The following is a 15,771-nucleotide window of genomic DNA, read 5'->3' on the forward strand; positions in this document are numbered from 1 at the left end:
GAATATACTGTCTCCTGACTCTTGTTATCTCATTCTGAAGGCTTCTCATTTTCCAGCAATCCCCTTACCTGCGAACATCTGCCCCCAATCAGCTTTTGAAAGTTCTTGCCTGATACCATCAAAATTTACAAAACAAAACGTCTTCTCTCAAAACCAGGTGGAATTTAATTCTTCTATTTGGATCTTCCCGTGTCTTCTTCTTAGGGATTCTGTTTCACAGGTTATTGAATTATAAATGTACTTTTAAGAGAGCTATCTTTCAGGCAGTCTTTTCACATGCTGGTAGCTGGGCAGTTCTCCTCCCAACTGTTCAATTTCCCCTGGTCTTATACACCCCCCTCCTTCCCCAAAGCTTGGGATTGTGTCATTGGCTTTTAAGATTGTCAATGTACTAAATTCAAACTGGATTGGAGTTTAGCATTTTTCGAGGTATAATTTAAACTGATTGGCCTAATTCAAATCTTTTTTGTCCTTTCTAGGCAACTAGTTACCCTAGCTACCCCAGTAGCTGGAGCACCTGTTACATTGTATCTTATTGAGAACACTTGGTGTTGTCAGGTAGCTCTACCAGCTTTTAATTCACTGAAAGATACAGTACACCCACATCTTCATAACATCTCCCCCCTTAAGAAAAAAATGAACCATCATGATGGAAAGATGGCTTCATTTTTTTTCTTAACTTTTTAAACATTATCCTAAGATGCAGATAACTTTAATATAAGTTCACCTTAACTTCTTCCCATATACCTATATATATATTAAACATTAAATAGAGATAAATCTCATCTAAAAACACTGGGAGGGAGCAGAAGTTTGAACCTAGCATGAAGATAATTTGGGAAGCTTTCTCGTGGGTTGAGAAGACTAATAGTAAAGGTAAAGTGGCCATAGTCGCATCAGACCATTGGGCTGCTCTCTGGTGATGACTTAACCTGAGGGTGACTATGCCTCAGTTGAGGGGCGGGGTTGAGAAGGAGAATCATTATATTCCTCAAGCATGGAAGCAGTCCATTTGGCTCATCAAGTCCACACTGACCCTCCAAAGAGCAGCACACCCAGAAACACTTCACTACTCTTTCCCTGTAACTCCACGTTTCCCATGGTTAACCCACCTAGCCTGCACATCCCTGGACACTAGGGGACAATTTAGCATGGCCACTTCACCCAAAACTACAAGTCTTTGGAGTGTAGGAGGAAACCACAGCACCCAAACGAAACCCATGCAGACATAGAGAGAGTGTGCAAACTCCACCCAGTCACCCGAGGGTCGGAATAAAACCCGGGTCCCGAGCACTGTGAGGCAACAATACTAATCTCTGAGCCACTGCACTGCCCTTCATGGTAACTTCAGCTGGTGTGGGAATTGAACCCATGCTGTTGGCATCACTTTGCTTCAGAAACCAGCCATCCAGCCAATTTCCTGTATAGCCCTCTAGTACTCACCACTCCAATGCCGATCTTCAAAAAGAGGGAGTATGATGGAGGCGGTTAGTAATGATATAGAGGTAGGAGGTGTAGTAAGGTGCTTCCATTGAATGAGTAGGAAGTATAGTGGGCAGAAAGGATGAGTAGATTGGGAGGATAAAATCACGTGGAGTATTGTGAACAGTTTAAGTAATTTATTTAAGAAAGTATATACAATTGTATTGGAAGCAGTTTAGAAAAGGTAAATTAAACTAATTTCTAGATTGAGTGGATTGCCTTATGGCAAATGGTTGGTAAAACTGAACTTATATCTGTTGGAGTGTCGAGGAATAAGAAGCGACTTGATGGAAGAATAAGGCCCTGAGGGAACTTAATAAGATAGATATAGAGACAGAGCTCCATTTATAGGAGAATCGAGAAGTAGATGCTACTGCTTAATGGTTAAGGGTTGCCCATTTAAAAAGAAATGAGGCAAGTTTTTGAAGGTGTTGAAAGCACAATTCCTTATTTCTTTTTTTAAAAGCAGGTGTACAAAGATTCTTGTTTAGCAAGGGATGAGATGTTATCTGGATAGCTTGGAATGTAGATTTGGGGTTAAAATCAGATCAACCATGAATGGTGAAGCAGTCTTAAAGCTCTGAATAACCAACTCCTGCTCTTTTTCTATGTCTTTATGTATCTTAGGTACAGAAAAGCAGAAAGTGTGCTATGACTCTGTAATGAGACCATCAGCAGGCTGATGCACCAATGGTGAAGGGCACGACGCAAGGAAGCTGAGCAGTTCATTAGGACCTCCATCAGTAGTTGGCAATGGTGAGGGAGGGTAGCTGGGATAGTAGTGTGGACTCTCTCAGGAAATAAGGGTATCCTTGGTGGAGGGAAGGCCGATTGGAAGGTAGAGCAGACAGGCAAATGATTTCCTTAGCCTGATGAAATGTATCGGCTCTTTCCATGTAAATACTTGTCAATAGTTTCCCTTAATTTTCTTTTCACTTTGTAATGACCTGATGTCAGGGAAAGAAAGAATCTCTGCTTCATGATCTTTGGGCAGTCTGTGTTGAAACAATATGTTACATCTGTGGATCTCACAACCAACCACCTTCAGCTGCTTCATCAACAATCTTCACTCCATCCTAAATCCAGAGTTTGGGATATTCAATGATGATTCCACAATGTTCAGCACTATTTGTGACATCTCCAATACTGCAACAATCTTTGTGCAAACGTAGAGGGACCAAGACAGCATACAGCTTCAGGCTGATAAGTGGCAAGTAACATTTCTGTCATTCAAGTGCCAGGTGCTGGTGATCTCCAACAAGAGAGAATGTAACCACCGCCCTTGACAAATTGCACAATCTTTGCTGAATCCCTCACTCTCAAACTTCTCAGATTTCACTTTGACCAGAAAATGAACTGAACCAGTTGTATAAATAATAAGGTTGCAAGAGCAGGTCAAAATCTAGCAATTCTACTGCAAGTAACTCTCCTTCCTGTCTGTCCACCAGTCAGAAGTGAATTAAAAAACACTGCACTTAACTGGATGAGTACAGCCCTAAAAAAGATCAATATCACCCAGGACAAAACAGCTCACTTGATTGGCCTGTCAGCTACCATCTTTAGCATTCGGTACCTTCACCAGCAATGCACAGTAACAGCAGTGTGAATTCCAAATAAGATACTCTGCAGTAACTCTCCAAGGCTTCTTCTCCTCACCTTTCAATCCAACAAGCTCAAACGTCGAGGAGGAAAAGGTGAGCAGGTGCATGAGAACAGCACCATCTGAAAATTCCACTCCAAGCCGCACACCATCCTGACTTGGAATTATAGAACATAGAATAGTACAGCACAGAACAGGCCTTTCAGCCCACGATGTTGTGCCGACCACTGATCCTCATGTATGCACCCTCAAATTTCTGTGACCATATATATGTCGAGGAGTCTCTTAAATGTCCCCAATGACCCTGCCTCCACAACTGCTGCTGGCAACGCATTCCATGCTCTCACAACACTTTGTGTAAAGAACCCGCCTCTGACATCCCCTCTATACTTTCCTCCAACCAGCTTAAAACTATGACCCCTCATGTTAGTCATTTCTGCCCTGGGAAATAGTCTCTGGCTATCGACTCTATCTATGCCTCTCATTACTTTGTATACCTGAATTAGGTCCCCTCTTCTCCTCCTTTTCTCCAATGAAAAAAGTCTGAGCTCAGTCAACCTTATTAGATAAGCCCTCCAATTCAGACAGCATCCTGGTAAACCTCCTCTGAACCCGCTCCAAAGCATCCACATCTTTCTTATAATAGGGCGACCAGAACTTGACGCAGTATTCCAAGTGCGGTCTAACCAAAGTTTTATAGAGCTGCAACAAGATCTCACGACTCTTAAACTCAATCCCCCTGTTAATGAAAGCCAAAACACCATATGCTTTCTTAACAACCATGTCCACTTGGGTGGCCATTTTAAGGGATCTATGTACCTGCACCCCAAGATCCTTCTGTTCCTCCACACTACCAAGAATCCTATCCTTAATCCTGTACTCAGCTTTCAAATTCGACCTTCCAAAATGCATCACCTCGCATTTATCCAGGTTGAACTGGATTCGTTATATTCGTGTTCCTCACCGTCACGGGGTCAAATCCTAGGATTCCTGTCCCAACAGCATCATGTGTGTGTCTCTGCACCCTGAGGAGTTCAGTGTTTCAAGAACACAGTTCACCATCACCTCTCCCCAAGACAATTAGAGTTGGTCAATAAATTCTGGACTTGCCAGTGATGCACACTTGCACAAATGAACAAGAAAAAGAAATACCTGTCACTTTAAAACTGACTGTTTGGAAACAGTTATAACTAATAGCTGATCTGGAATGTTTGGATTGACGGTAGAAATCACCTGGGACCTTGCATCTAATAACATGTGTAAACAGGACTATTTTCCTTTTAATAAACTGACCACCAACTGCAGGTCATTGGACCTTGTACTGCTCTCAGCCCTGGTTCTGAGATGAAATTGTTACCCAATGCTGTTAGCAATTCACGTCAGAAAGGTTTACACAAAAGCTTCACAAGACGAATGCTTAAAGTGTAGTCAAGAATGGACAAGAACGAATTGGCTTTATCTCCGAATGAACAGCAAAAACACCCTCCTGAGGGCACTGTGATATTTGAGCAACGCAAGGCTGTAAATGTACGTGAAACTCTATATGCTTTTGGGATTCTGCTTGTGCTTTTCCATCTGTGGGGTTTAGTAGAGGGGGTGCTAATGGCTTATTAGGAACCGAGGGATTGGAGCAGTGTAGTCATCAGTGAAATCTTTAACTGAGCCACTCTATTTCCATCTGACTTGCAGATTTACAGACCAGCTTGGCTGGGTGGGTGGATGGGATGCATTTGTTTTAACTCCATTATTTATATTGACCATTTGTTCAGGTCAGAATTGGAACACTGCTGAAGTGTCATGGAAAGAGTCATGTAGCTGCCCTCCACATTCAGCCATTAAACAATGGCTGACATTTAGCGCGCTACAATATAGTCTAGACCAAAAATATATACTTTTAACAAATATCCAGTAAGGAAAATGGGTAACCATGACTAATAAAAGAAGTTAATGATTGTATTAAATCAAAGGAAGGACTGTATGAAGTATCCAAAATAGTTTGTAAGCCTATGAATTGGAAACATTTTGGAATTCAGCAAATGATGAATGACAGAAATACTAAGAATGGGAGAATAGAAGATGAGAGTACACTAGCTAGAGATATAAAGTTGGAGTATAAAAGCTTCTACAGGGATGTAAAAATAAAACAAAAACAATATCAAAAGGGTGCCCATTTCAAGAAAAAACAGAATTTTAAAAAAGAGGCAAGGAGAAAGTGAGGACTGCAGATGCTGGAGATCAGAGCTGAAAAACATGTTGCTGGAAAAGCACAGTAGGTCAGGCAGCATCCAAGGAGCAGGAGAATCGACGTTTTGGGCATAAGCTTTTCCAGCCACACATTTTTCAGCTTTAAAAAAGAGGGTAAGGATACTGCAGCAAAACTAAACCAATATTTTGCATTTATCCCCATAGAAGAAACTGAAAATATCCCAGAAAAAAATAAGAATCTATGGACTAATACAATTAGAAATTCGGTTTCAAAAATGTCAATATTGGCAAACAAAAGTATGAGAAAATTTAATCCAATTTAAAGTAAGTAAATCTTCTGAACATGAGTTACATTTGGGTGGCACAGTGGTAGCACTGCTACCTCACAGTGCCAGGGACCTAGGTTCAATTCCACTCACAGCTGATTATGTGTGTGGAGATTGCACATTCTCCCCATGTCTGCGTGGGTTTCCTTCAGTTACTCGGCTTTCCTCCCACAGTCCAAAGATGTACAGGTTAAGTGGATTGGCTGTGCTAAATCGTTCAGAGATGTGCAGGCTAATGCATTAGCCATAGGAAGCCATATGGGAATAGGATAAAGGAGTGGTTCAGGTTGGGATCCTCTTTGGAGGGTTGATGCGGACTTGATGGGCTGAATGACTAGATTCCAGACTGTGGGGATCCTGTGATGAACTCAGAATGATCGAAAAGGTGGATATAGCGATAATGAATGCATTTGTGGTCACAATTAAAAATTCTATGTCCTTTGGAATAGTAACTACAGATTAAAAGTTAACAATGCAACTTCACTATTTACAAAAGCAAGGTCCAAAAACAAAGAACTACAGACCTGTTAATGTAAACACTCATGGAAATTTATGAAAAAAGGGATCATGTTTAAAAACTGTTTTAATTTTTTGAGGACGTAACTTAGTAGATTTTCTCTGGGTGGGATGGGGAAGGGGAAGGGGTGTGGTTAGGTGGAGAGGACCAATGGATCTTGCATATTTAGCTTTTGACAAGGTTCCACACACAACGTGAGGAAACAAAAACAACATATGGATCTAAAGAAGTATGTATTCACTGTTTAAGAACTGGTTAACGGGCAGAAAACAGAAAGTAGGTACAAATGTATCATTCTTAATTGGAAGAAGTGTCATATCAAACTCAAACGGTTGACTCCATTTCTCACTGCACAGATGCTGCCAGACTTGCTGAGTTGGGTTGGTGACGATTCGCTGCCGCCGATTAGCCACTGACGGTTCGCCACCAACGTTTCTCCACTGGGGTCGTTTGACCTCTGGAGACTATTCCCCACCGGAAATATATATATGTAGTGATTGTTTTACCTCCCGCCTGTTCTTTCAAACTTCTCAGTCCCCTTTATTTATACAACAACATCGTACATATTGATAAAAAAAGAGGTGAAATATCATTTTATTGGTTTATACATAAAAATGAGCTACAAACACTTGCAGTGGCGATTTGTCCTCAGCACTGAAAGGGCAGTGGCTAATCGGTGGCGGTGAATGGTCCCATCCAGGCTGAGTTTCCTCAGCATTCTATCTTATAAGATTTCCAGTATCCACAGTTAATGCTTTTATTTGAGTGTAAATGTGAGTTATGAGGAAAGTGCAAAGATGCTTTTTGGCTTTGGAGAGGCTATCTGAGTGGGCAAAGAATTGTCAGATGGAATACAGTGTGGAGAAATATGATACAATGTACTTGGGTTGGAAAAACAGAAATACAGCATACTTCTTTAACAGTAAAAGATTGGGAAGTGTTGAACTTCAAAGAATTGGTTTCCTTGGTTCACCAGACACTGAAATTTAACACATTGTGACTGCAAGCAATTAAGAAGACTTTCTCCCACAGTCCAAAGATGTGCAGGTTAGGTGGATTAGCCACGGGAAATGCAGGGTAACAGGGATGGGAAGGGTTTGGGTGGGCTGTTCTTCAAAAGATTGATTTGGACTCAATGACCCAAATGACGTCCTTCCACATTGTAGGGATTCTATGATTTTGGTGATAAAGATTGTGGTTTGATTGCTGAAACCTCACTCAGCTTCTGCACTGCATCCCAGGGAGTGCATGTTTAGCAGCTTAGGGAAACTGTTTAGGCCTGGACACTGTCAAGTTACTTCAACACTATATCCACTCAGGTACTTGACGTTTCCCCCATACATTCCTGAATTGTGCCTTGCAGGTAGTCAAGAAAAACTGAGGAGTCAGCAGATGAACCACGTAGCAGAATATCCAGCTGCAAGTTTTGATCAGTGTGTTGATCACAGGGACTCACCAACTGTAATACTGCTGTATGCAAAGTGAAGATGATTATTTTGGACTTGGAGTGCTCATTGTTATGGACCAGACCAAACCCCCTCAAAATATTCAGAAGATAGTCTAAACCCGAATGTTTTGTGATTTTAAAGTTAAATGTAAAATGATGCATTCTGGATGCCATTCAATTGGTCAAACTATCAGATTTAAAGCAAAACACATTGTATTCATACACTATAGTTAAAATAAAGAAGGAATTGAATAACTGAACTGTATTGGAAGACTTACCAGAATAGAAACAGCTGATACAGTAACTATTCCTAATTAACTGTTCCAATACAGTAGCATCCCATAAACACACCCTTGGCAAAAAGCAAATTCATAAAACAGATTGTCTCATATGCAACTCCCATAGCATAAAGACAATCCAAGCTTTTGGCTGTAACCATGAGAGGGAGAAAATAGCTTTCACTTCTTCAAGATCCCAACAGCAACTGCTGAAATCTAAACTAAAAATCCTGGTTCTGTGGGAGTTCAACCACACCCATTCAGGCTGCCTCTATTATTTCAAATTTAAAACAAAACCAAGGCTTCACAAGTGGTTTATTTTCTCAATCTGCTCGACACCTGTCCCCCATTCTGTTTCTAAGCCGCAGCATCATCACATGAATTGCCTGGAAATTGTTTGGCACAAACAACATTTGTTACCCATCAAGTATTTCTTTGACATTGTCCAGTTCTTGCTGCATGTGGGTTTGGATTGCTTTCTGTTTGGAGGTGTTAAGAATGGAGTGTGAACTCTGTGCTAGCATCAGTGAGAACAGGAAATTGAATCAACATTTTCAGAAGGAGAATGATGACAGAAATTCAATAATGAACCAAATCCCTTTGTATTTCATCTTTTAGCTATTCCTGCACCAACGGTACCCACTAAGTACTTGTTTCCTTCTAATCTGTAATATTTTCTGGTTATCCACAATGAGTTTATCAGTCACGGATATAATGATTTTCTGATAGGCTCTGATTCCTTTAGTGGGTTACATTGATTGCCTGAAGACAACTAACCTCCTATTTCGTATCTTCCATGGATTTCATCAGGGGTTTGGTTCACTGAGATGGCCAGGAGGTGATGTGAAATGGTGCCAATGGCATGGAATCAATTCCTATCGTCCATTTATGGAGGTCCTGCTTCACTGGATGAGCTGCACTTGAGGCAGCACTCAAGATTTTAGTAACAAAATGATCTCTCTCTCTCTAATAGAGAAAGATATGTGTGGTCTATTGTGACCATGGATTAATGATGATGAATTTTATACCTCCTCCCATCCCTCCTTGGATCATGACCCATCACGGAACATCAGGCCATTGCATCAACTATGGTCACTAACCTCATTACACTTGGTTTCATGTAGGTCATGAACATTGGAACTCAGCACTATCTTTTTGTGATATGCCACTCAGCAGTTCACTAACTTCCTGATGCCACCTTCCTACTCTTTTCTACCTTCAGTCACGTTCACACTCATAGCTCTGAAGGATTAGAGGTCTGATCTCAGGAGCAGACATCCGTTTTTTAACCTTCATCCTGCTTTTCTTGGTAATCCATTGGCATTTCCTTGTTAGCCGAGAGCTAGAGATGTGATGTTTCTTGTGATGTTGAACACTAATGTTAAGGTATCCCTCATTTCTCCAAGTTTAGAATCTGAGTGTTCAGATCATTGGAGGGAACCAGTATATTCTCAATGACCCACTCTCCAACATTGACTATTCTGTACTCAGCAAAGATGAGTCCCCTCTGCGTCTCCACCTTAATAAATTTCATGTTGTTGAATCCTTCTTTCATCATCTTTGCCTCTGTGCCCATTTCTTTGGGCAGGAGTCCTCTCCCCATCCCAAGGACCCCTTTGCCCATCTCCAACACTCTCCCTCCATCTGGACCCGTCCCTCTGGCATTCTGCCTGTACTTGACCTGTTCGTTGAGAATTGTCGATGTGACATTGCTCACCTCAATTTCTCTGCCCCCTTCACCTATTAAAACCTGTCTCTCCCTGAACTGACTGCACTCCCTGCACTCAGATCCAACCCTGACCTTTTTTATTAAGCCTGCTGATCAGGGCGGTGCTGTTGTAGTCGGGGATACTGGTCTCTACATTGCAGAGGCTGAGTGCCAGTTCTCAGATGCCTCCTCCTGTCTCCCTCTGGACTAATGACCCCACCATGGACCATCAGGCAATTGTATCAAATATGGTCAGTAACCTCATTTCATTTGGTGATCACCACCCACCCCCCCGCCCCACACCTCCAAGCTGACAGTAATCCAACCCCACACAGCTTGCTTCTACCTCCTTCTGGAAATCCACAAACAGAACTGCACAAGCAGATCCATTGTTTCTGCCTGCTCCTACCAGGAATTCATTTCTTCCTACCTTGATTTGGTCTTTTCTCCCCTGATCCGGTCCCTGTGCACTTAACATTTGCGATTCCTCTAATGCTTCAAGCCACTTTTGGAATATCCAATTTGCAAGCTCCAGCCGCCTCCTATTCACCATGGACATGCAATCCCTGTACACGTCTATTCCCCATCAGGATGGTCTCAGGGCTCTCTGCTTCTTCCTGGATGGGGTAAGTGGAACATTCCTTGTTCCAGTCCTATTCTGGCCCCCACTCATCACATTTTCTCCAATATATCAACGATGTCATTAGTGCTGCTTCCCTTTCTCAGCCAGAACCGAAATGATTTATTGATTTTGCTTCCAATTTCCACCCCACGCTCACTTTCATCCGGTCCACCTCTAACTCATCCCTCCAAATTCACCTAACTCCTCTTTCAAAAATCACTGGAGTCAGGGAAAGTCCCAAACGATTGGAAAATTGCTGTTGTAACCCCCTTGTTCAAGAAAAGATCAAGACAAAAGATGGAAAATTATAGGCCGATTTGCCTAACCTCGATTGTGGGTAAAATTCGAGAAACCATCGTTAAGGATGAGATTTCTAAATTCTTGGAAGTGCAGGGTCGGATTAGAACAAGTGATCATGCATTTAGTAAGGGGAGGTCGTGCCTGACAAACCTCTTAGAATTCTTTGAAGAGATAATAAGTAGATTAGACAAGGGAAACCCAGTGGATGTTATCTGCCTAGACTTCCAAAAGGCCTTTGATAAGGTACCTCACAGGAGGCTGCTGAATAAGGTGAGGGCCCATGGTGTTTGAGGTGAGCTACTGGCATGGTTTGAGGATTGGCTGTCTGACAGAAGGCAGAGAGTTGGGATAAAAGGTTATTTTTTGGAATGGCAGCTGGTGACAAGTGGTGTCCCGCAGGGTTCAGTGTTGGGGCTGCAGCTGTTCACATTACATATTAATGATCGAGATGAAGGGACTGGGGGTATTCTGGCCAGGTATGCCAATGATGCGAAGTTAGGTGGACAGGCAGGTAGTTCTGAGGAGGTGGGGAGACTGCAGAAAGATTTAGACAGTTTAGGAGAGTGGTCCAAGAAATGGCTGATGAAATTCAATGTGAGCAAATGCGAGACTTTGCACTTTGGAAAAAAAACATAGGCATGGACTATTTTCTGAACGGTGAGAAAATTCATAAAGCCAAAGTACAAAGGGATCTCGGAGTCCTAGTACAGGATTCTCTAAAGGTTGTTTTGCAGGTTGAGTCTGTGATTAAGAAAGCAAATGTAATGTTGTCATTTATCTCAAGAGGGTTGGAATGTAAAAGCAGTGATATGCTACTGAGACTTTATAAAGCCCTAGTTCAGCCCCATTTGGAACACTGTGTCCAGTTTTGGGCCCCACACCTCAGGAAGGACATACTGGCACTGGAGTGTTTCCAGTAGAGATTCACATGGATGATCCCTGGAATGGTAGGCCTATTACACGATGAACGGCTGAGGTTCATGGGATTGTATTCATTAGAGTTCAGAAGATTGAGGGGAGATCTAATAAAAACTTACTTCATGGCTTGGAAAGGGTGGACTCTGGGAAATTATTTCCAAAAGGTGGTTAAACTAGGACCCATGGGTGTAACCTTAAAATTAGAGGGGGGTCAATTTAGAACAGAAATAAGGAGACATTTCTTCAGCCAGAGAGTCGTGGGCCTCTGGAATTCATTGCCATGCAGCGCAGTGGAGGCCGGGACGTTAAATGTCTTCAAGGCAGAGATTGATAAATTCTTAATCTCACAAGGAATTAAGGGATGCAGGGAGAGTGTGGGTAAGTGGTGTTGAAATGCCCATCAGCCATGATTGAATGGCGGAGTGGACTCAATGGGCTGAATGGCCTTACCGCAACTCAGATTTCTTATGGTCTTATGGTTCCCTTCCTCGACATCTCTGTTTCTATTTCCAGGGATTCACTAGCCACTACTATCCACTATAAGCCCACTTACTCCTACAGTCACTCACAATATACATCCTTGCACTTTGTTTCCTGTAAAATCTATATTCCATTCTCACATTTCCTCTATCTCCATCGCCTATGTTCTAATGAGGCCAACTTCGACAAGGGACCCTTAGAAATGTCTACCTTCTTGCTGAACCAAGGATTCCCCAACACCATTGTCGACAGGGCCCTCAAATGGATCCGACCCATCTCCTGCACTTCCTCCCTCACCCCCACTCTTGTTTCCCACATGAGCAATAAGGTTCCCCTTATCCTTACCTACCATCCCATCAGAAGATCATCAGTGCCATTTCTGCCACCCTCAGTGAGATGCCACTATCAGACACATATTCCCTCCCCTTGTCTACCTTCTGCAGGGATCATTTCCTCCAGGTCCATTCTTCCTTCTCACCCAACACCCTCCCACAGCCCCATGGCACCTTCCCCTGCAACAGTCGAAGGTGTAACATCTGCCCATTTACCTTGTCCCTCCAGTATCCAAGGGCCCAAACATATCTTCCAGACAAAGCAGCACTTGCACCTCTCACAATCTAGTCTACTGCATTTGCTGCTCAAAAACAGTCTCCTCTATATGAGGAAACAAAGTGTAGACTGGGCGGAAGCTTTGCAGAACGTCTACATTCTCCCTGCAAAAATGACCTTGAGTTGCGTGCCACTTTAACACACCACCTTGTTCCCTGGCTAACTCTGATTTCTCTCCATAGATGCTGCCTGACCCGCTGAGCATTTCCAGTAATTTCTGTTTTGTACCCTCAGTTACCTGTTGTCTTGGATGCTCCATGCAGATTAAACCAGTAAGGCCTGAGACATCACGCCAATCATTTCAGAGATGAACCCTTTCAATCTCTCTGGTGGTGTACAGTGCAGCCAGAAAGGTTGTCAAAACTTCGAATGAGTCTCTACATCTACACTGATGAGCAGAACCTGGAGAGGCCTGGACCCTCTCATGGGGACCCTTCACTACTGTCCCTCTGTCCAACACCCCTTCTTGCTCATTTGTGATGTGTGACTCATTAGATCATAAGCCAACACCTTTCCTTGTTGGTCTCACTGAGCTGTGTGTATTTGAGGTGGTGGATGGTGTGTATAAGTCCTCTGCTGCATGTTGGAGCCCAGTGATCACCAGCTCCAGTTATTGGCTTGTACAGAGAGGACAAGAGTCAATTCTCTCATAACTCACAAGTCACTTTATTAATGTTGTTAGACAATAAGTGTGTATAGCTGAAACACCTGTTAGCATAAACCAAAAGCTAGAACTTGTTTGTAACTCACTAGGGTCCTCTGATACTCCTTGAGTAGTCACAAAATATAAAAGCTAATACCCAAGCAGGATAGCTGCTGATGATGACAAGGGCTGAAGCTGGCCAGGTGCTTCTTTCCCCGCCTCTCTGTCAATGTTGGCACCGTGTTTTTGACATAGGGTTCACTGCTGTGATGGTCAGTCTCTGCAGTTTTTACTGGCTCCACATCCAAGAGTCGTCTTCTTATTTCTTTCCTTTCGAAATGTCTGTCTCTGCACCATTGGCTCAGGCTTATCATATGCCTCAGGCTTATCATATGCCTTTACCTTATTGGCTCTGGCCCACGACTTGGGCAGCTTGTCCAATTAAGATTTTTGCATTACTTTATCTTCCTTTGGCATTACTTCATCTTTCCAGAGAACTTAGCTAGTATAAACCAGTTTCAACTTCACACCATTTCCTGGACTCAGGCCATTTTAGTTCACAAGCCGCTTCTTCCTACACACCAGTAATTCTGCAATGTGTAGGCAGCTTGTATCCCTCTCTCTCTTTTCCTGCAGCCACTGGCTAACATCTCTCCCCTTTTTATCCAAAGCAACTTATTTTAGGATCATTTTGTGTCTCTTTCTGTGGACCACTCCTGGAATTGTCAGTATCCCACAAAGAATGTGTTGTATGTGTTGTGTAATATTGTTATAGCAAAATAGAGAAAATAACATAAACAGAACACTAAAGAAAAATATAATAATATGAAGAGAACATGCAATACAAGTATGAAGAAATAATGTGTATATAACTTAAGTCAGTGTTTTCATAATATTCCTTCTGTTTCATTACAGCCGCAACCTTCAATCTCTGCACAATTTCATTTGTCTACCTCCTAAGCTGACATACATTGGGTATGACAACTATTAATGCACATAGACTCACTACCACAGCAACATGTGACAGAATTCTGATCCACAGATGTATTTGAACATTGGATCCCCTATTCCAGAAACTGTCCCACAACCCGGGGTCCTGCAACAACTCCTTTGCTTTATCAGGAAGAGTTCTAATTATTTTAGTGTGTTTGGTCCGTTGATGGATTATCTCTTTTGCCTCTCTGTTTTCAGGCCCCGTCTTACCCCCTCCAATTGTTTTGATACAAATGGGCCCTTGGGATCATTTACTGCTGTCAATTGACACTTGTGTTTTCGTCCCTGGTGTGTGAAGTTGTCTGCTAACATAGTGATGGTTTTTACCCCTTTCAGAGGTGATATTCCTTTCCTGTAGCAACAGTGTCCATCGAGCGATTCTGTTTCAGCTAACTGAACCATCGTTAATCCTTCTGTCTAATAGTCGCTGTGCTGAGGTATGTTCTGTTAATAATTGTAAGTGGGTTCAGTCGTACTATGTAGATAAAATGCTGCACTGCCCAGAAACAGCCAACAAATTTTTCACATACTGTGTACTCTGCTCGACCAGTGACAGTATGTGTGAGTTGTCTGCTACCGATCTTAACTTCCTTTGCGTCTCCTGTAACAGAACCTGTGAAAAGGGTGGTACCTGTGGTGGCGACCTCCAATGAAAACAGCTCAGTTGGATTTGGGATTTTCAGAACAGGCATGGCAGATAGTGCTTGCTTTAGAGCTGCAATGGCTTGTCTGTGTTCCATTTTCCACTCGCACGCCACAATCTATTTTAATAACTAAATAGCGGGGCTGGTTTTGTGGTCAATGTGGTCTCTGCAAGACCCCACTAAGCCTTGGAAGGATCTCAACCCTTTGACATCCCACAGAACAGGGAATCTGCTGATCGTCTCATCCATTTCTCTTTTCCCCGATGACAGAATCATTCCCAGATAAGTAATGTCCTGCTTCATACCTGCGCTTTCTTAGGGTTCACTTTCAGGCCCAACTCATGCAACAATTGCAGTAATTCAATTAGCAGCTGATAGTGTTCCTTTTCAGTTTCGGTTTGTAGAAGCAAGTTGTCTACACTAAACATTAATGTCTTGAGAATCTTTTACCTTCCCTTAGACCTTGTTGAAATATGGACGGGGAATTAGGAAATCACTGTGGCAGGGCAGTCAATGGATATTGCTGGTCTTGGAAAGTAAATGCAGATTTATATTGGTACTCTTTCTCCAGTGGAATTGACCAAAACACATTAGTTCCGTCCAAAACAGTGACCCATTTTGCTTGACTACGATCTCTGGGTTAGTTGCTATGGTGGAGGCTGTAAACGGGGTGGCCTTGTTCAATGTTTGGTTGTCTATCACTATTTGCCAGCTACTGTCTGGTTTCGTTATCGGACAAATACGTGAGTTGTTAGTGGAAGCTACAGGTCTCAGTATCCTTTGTTGCAGCAAACTCTGTATCACTTTCCCTACCTCTTCTTCTGCCTGTTTCAGAAAACCACACTGCTTCGGTGTCTGGACCCTATATAAACACACTCTTGGCCATTCTCCCGCAGTCATTTATTTGTCGGGCAAATACTGCTGAGTGCCATACAATGATTCGTTGCACTTCATAACTGTCACTCATCTCCCCTGGTTTTATCGACATTTCCCTGACCG

General features: G+C 42.6%; 1 protein-coding gene across 3 annotated transcripts in view; it reads left to right on the forward strand.

The window, feature by feature from the left end:
• The window catches only part of LOC122557087 (sodium- and chloride-dependent neutral and basic amino acid transporter B(0+)-like), a 119,052-nt gene that overhangs the window by 18,666 nt on the left and 84,615 nt on the right, over positions 1-15,771 (forward strand). For 2 of the 3 annotated variants that reach the window (XR_015758697.1, XM_087992231.1), the window contains exon 1: positions 4,452-4,609. The exons of the other annotated variant lie outside the window; for it this stretch is intronic. Coding sequence is in view for 1 of the 2 variants with exons in the window: in XM_087992231.1 (XP_087848357.1) it covers positions 4,517-4,609 (93 nt within the window). In the remaining variant the exon portion in view is untranslated. Of the gene's footprint in view, positions 1-4,451; positions 4,610-15,771 lie in introns of those variants that run through there. 3 annotated transcript variants of the gene reach the window in all.

The sequence above is a fragment of the Chiloscyllium plagiosum genome, unplaced genomic scaffold (assembly GCF_037043375.1).
Source record: "Chiloscyllium plagiosum isolate Xiang-an unplaced genomic scaffold, Cpla_swu_hap1 HiC_scaffold_11, whole genome shotgun sequence".
Taxonomy (NCBI): Eukaryota; Metazoa; Chordata; class Chondrichthyes; order Orectolobiformes; family Hemiscylliidae; genus Chiloscyllium; species Chiloscyllium plagiosum.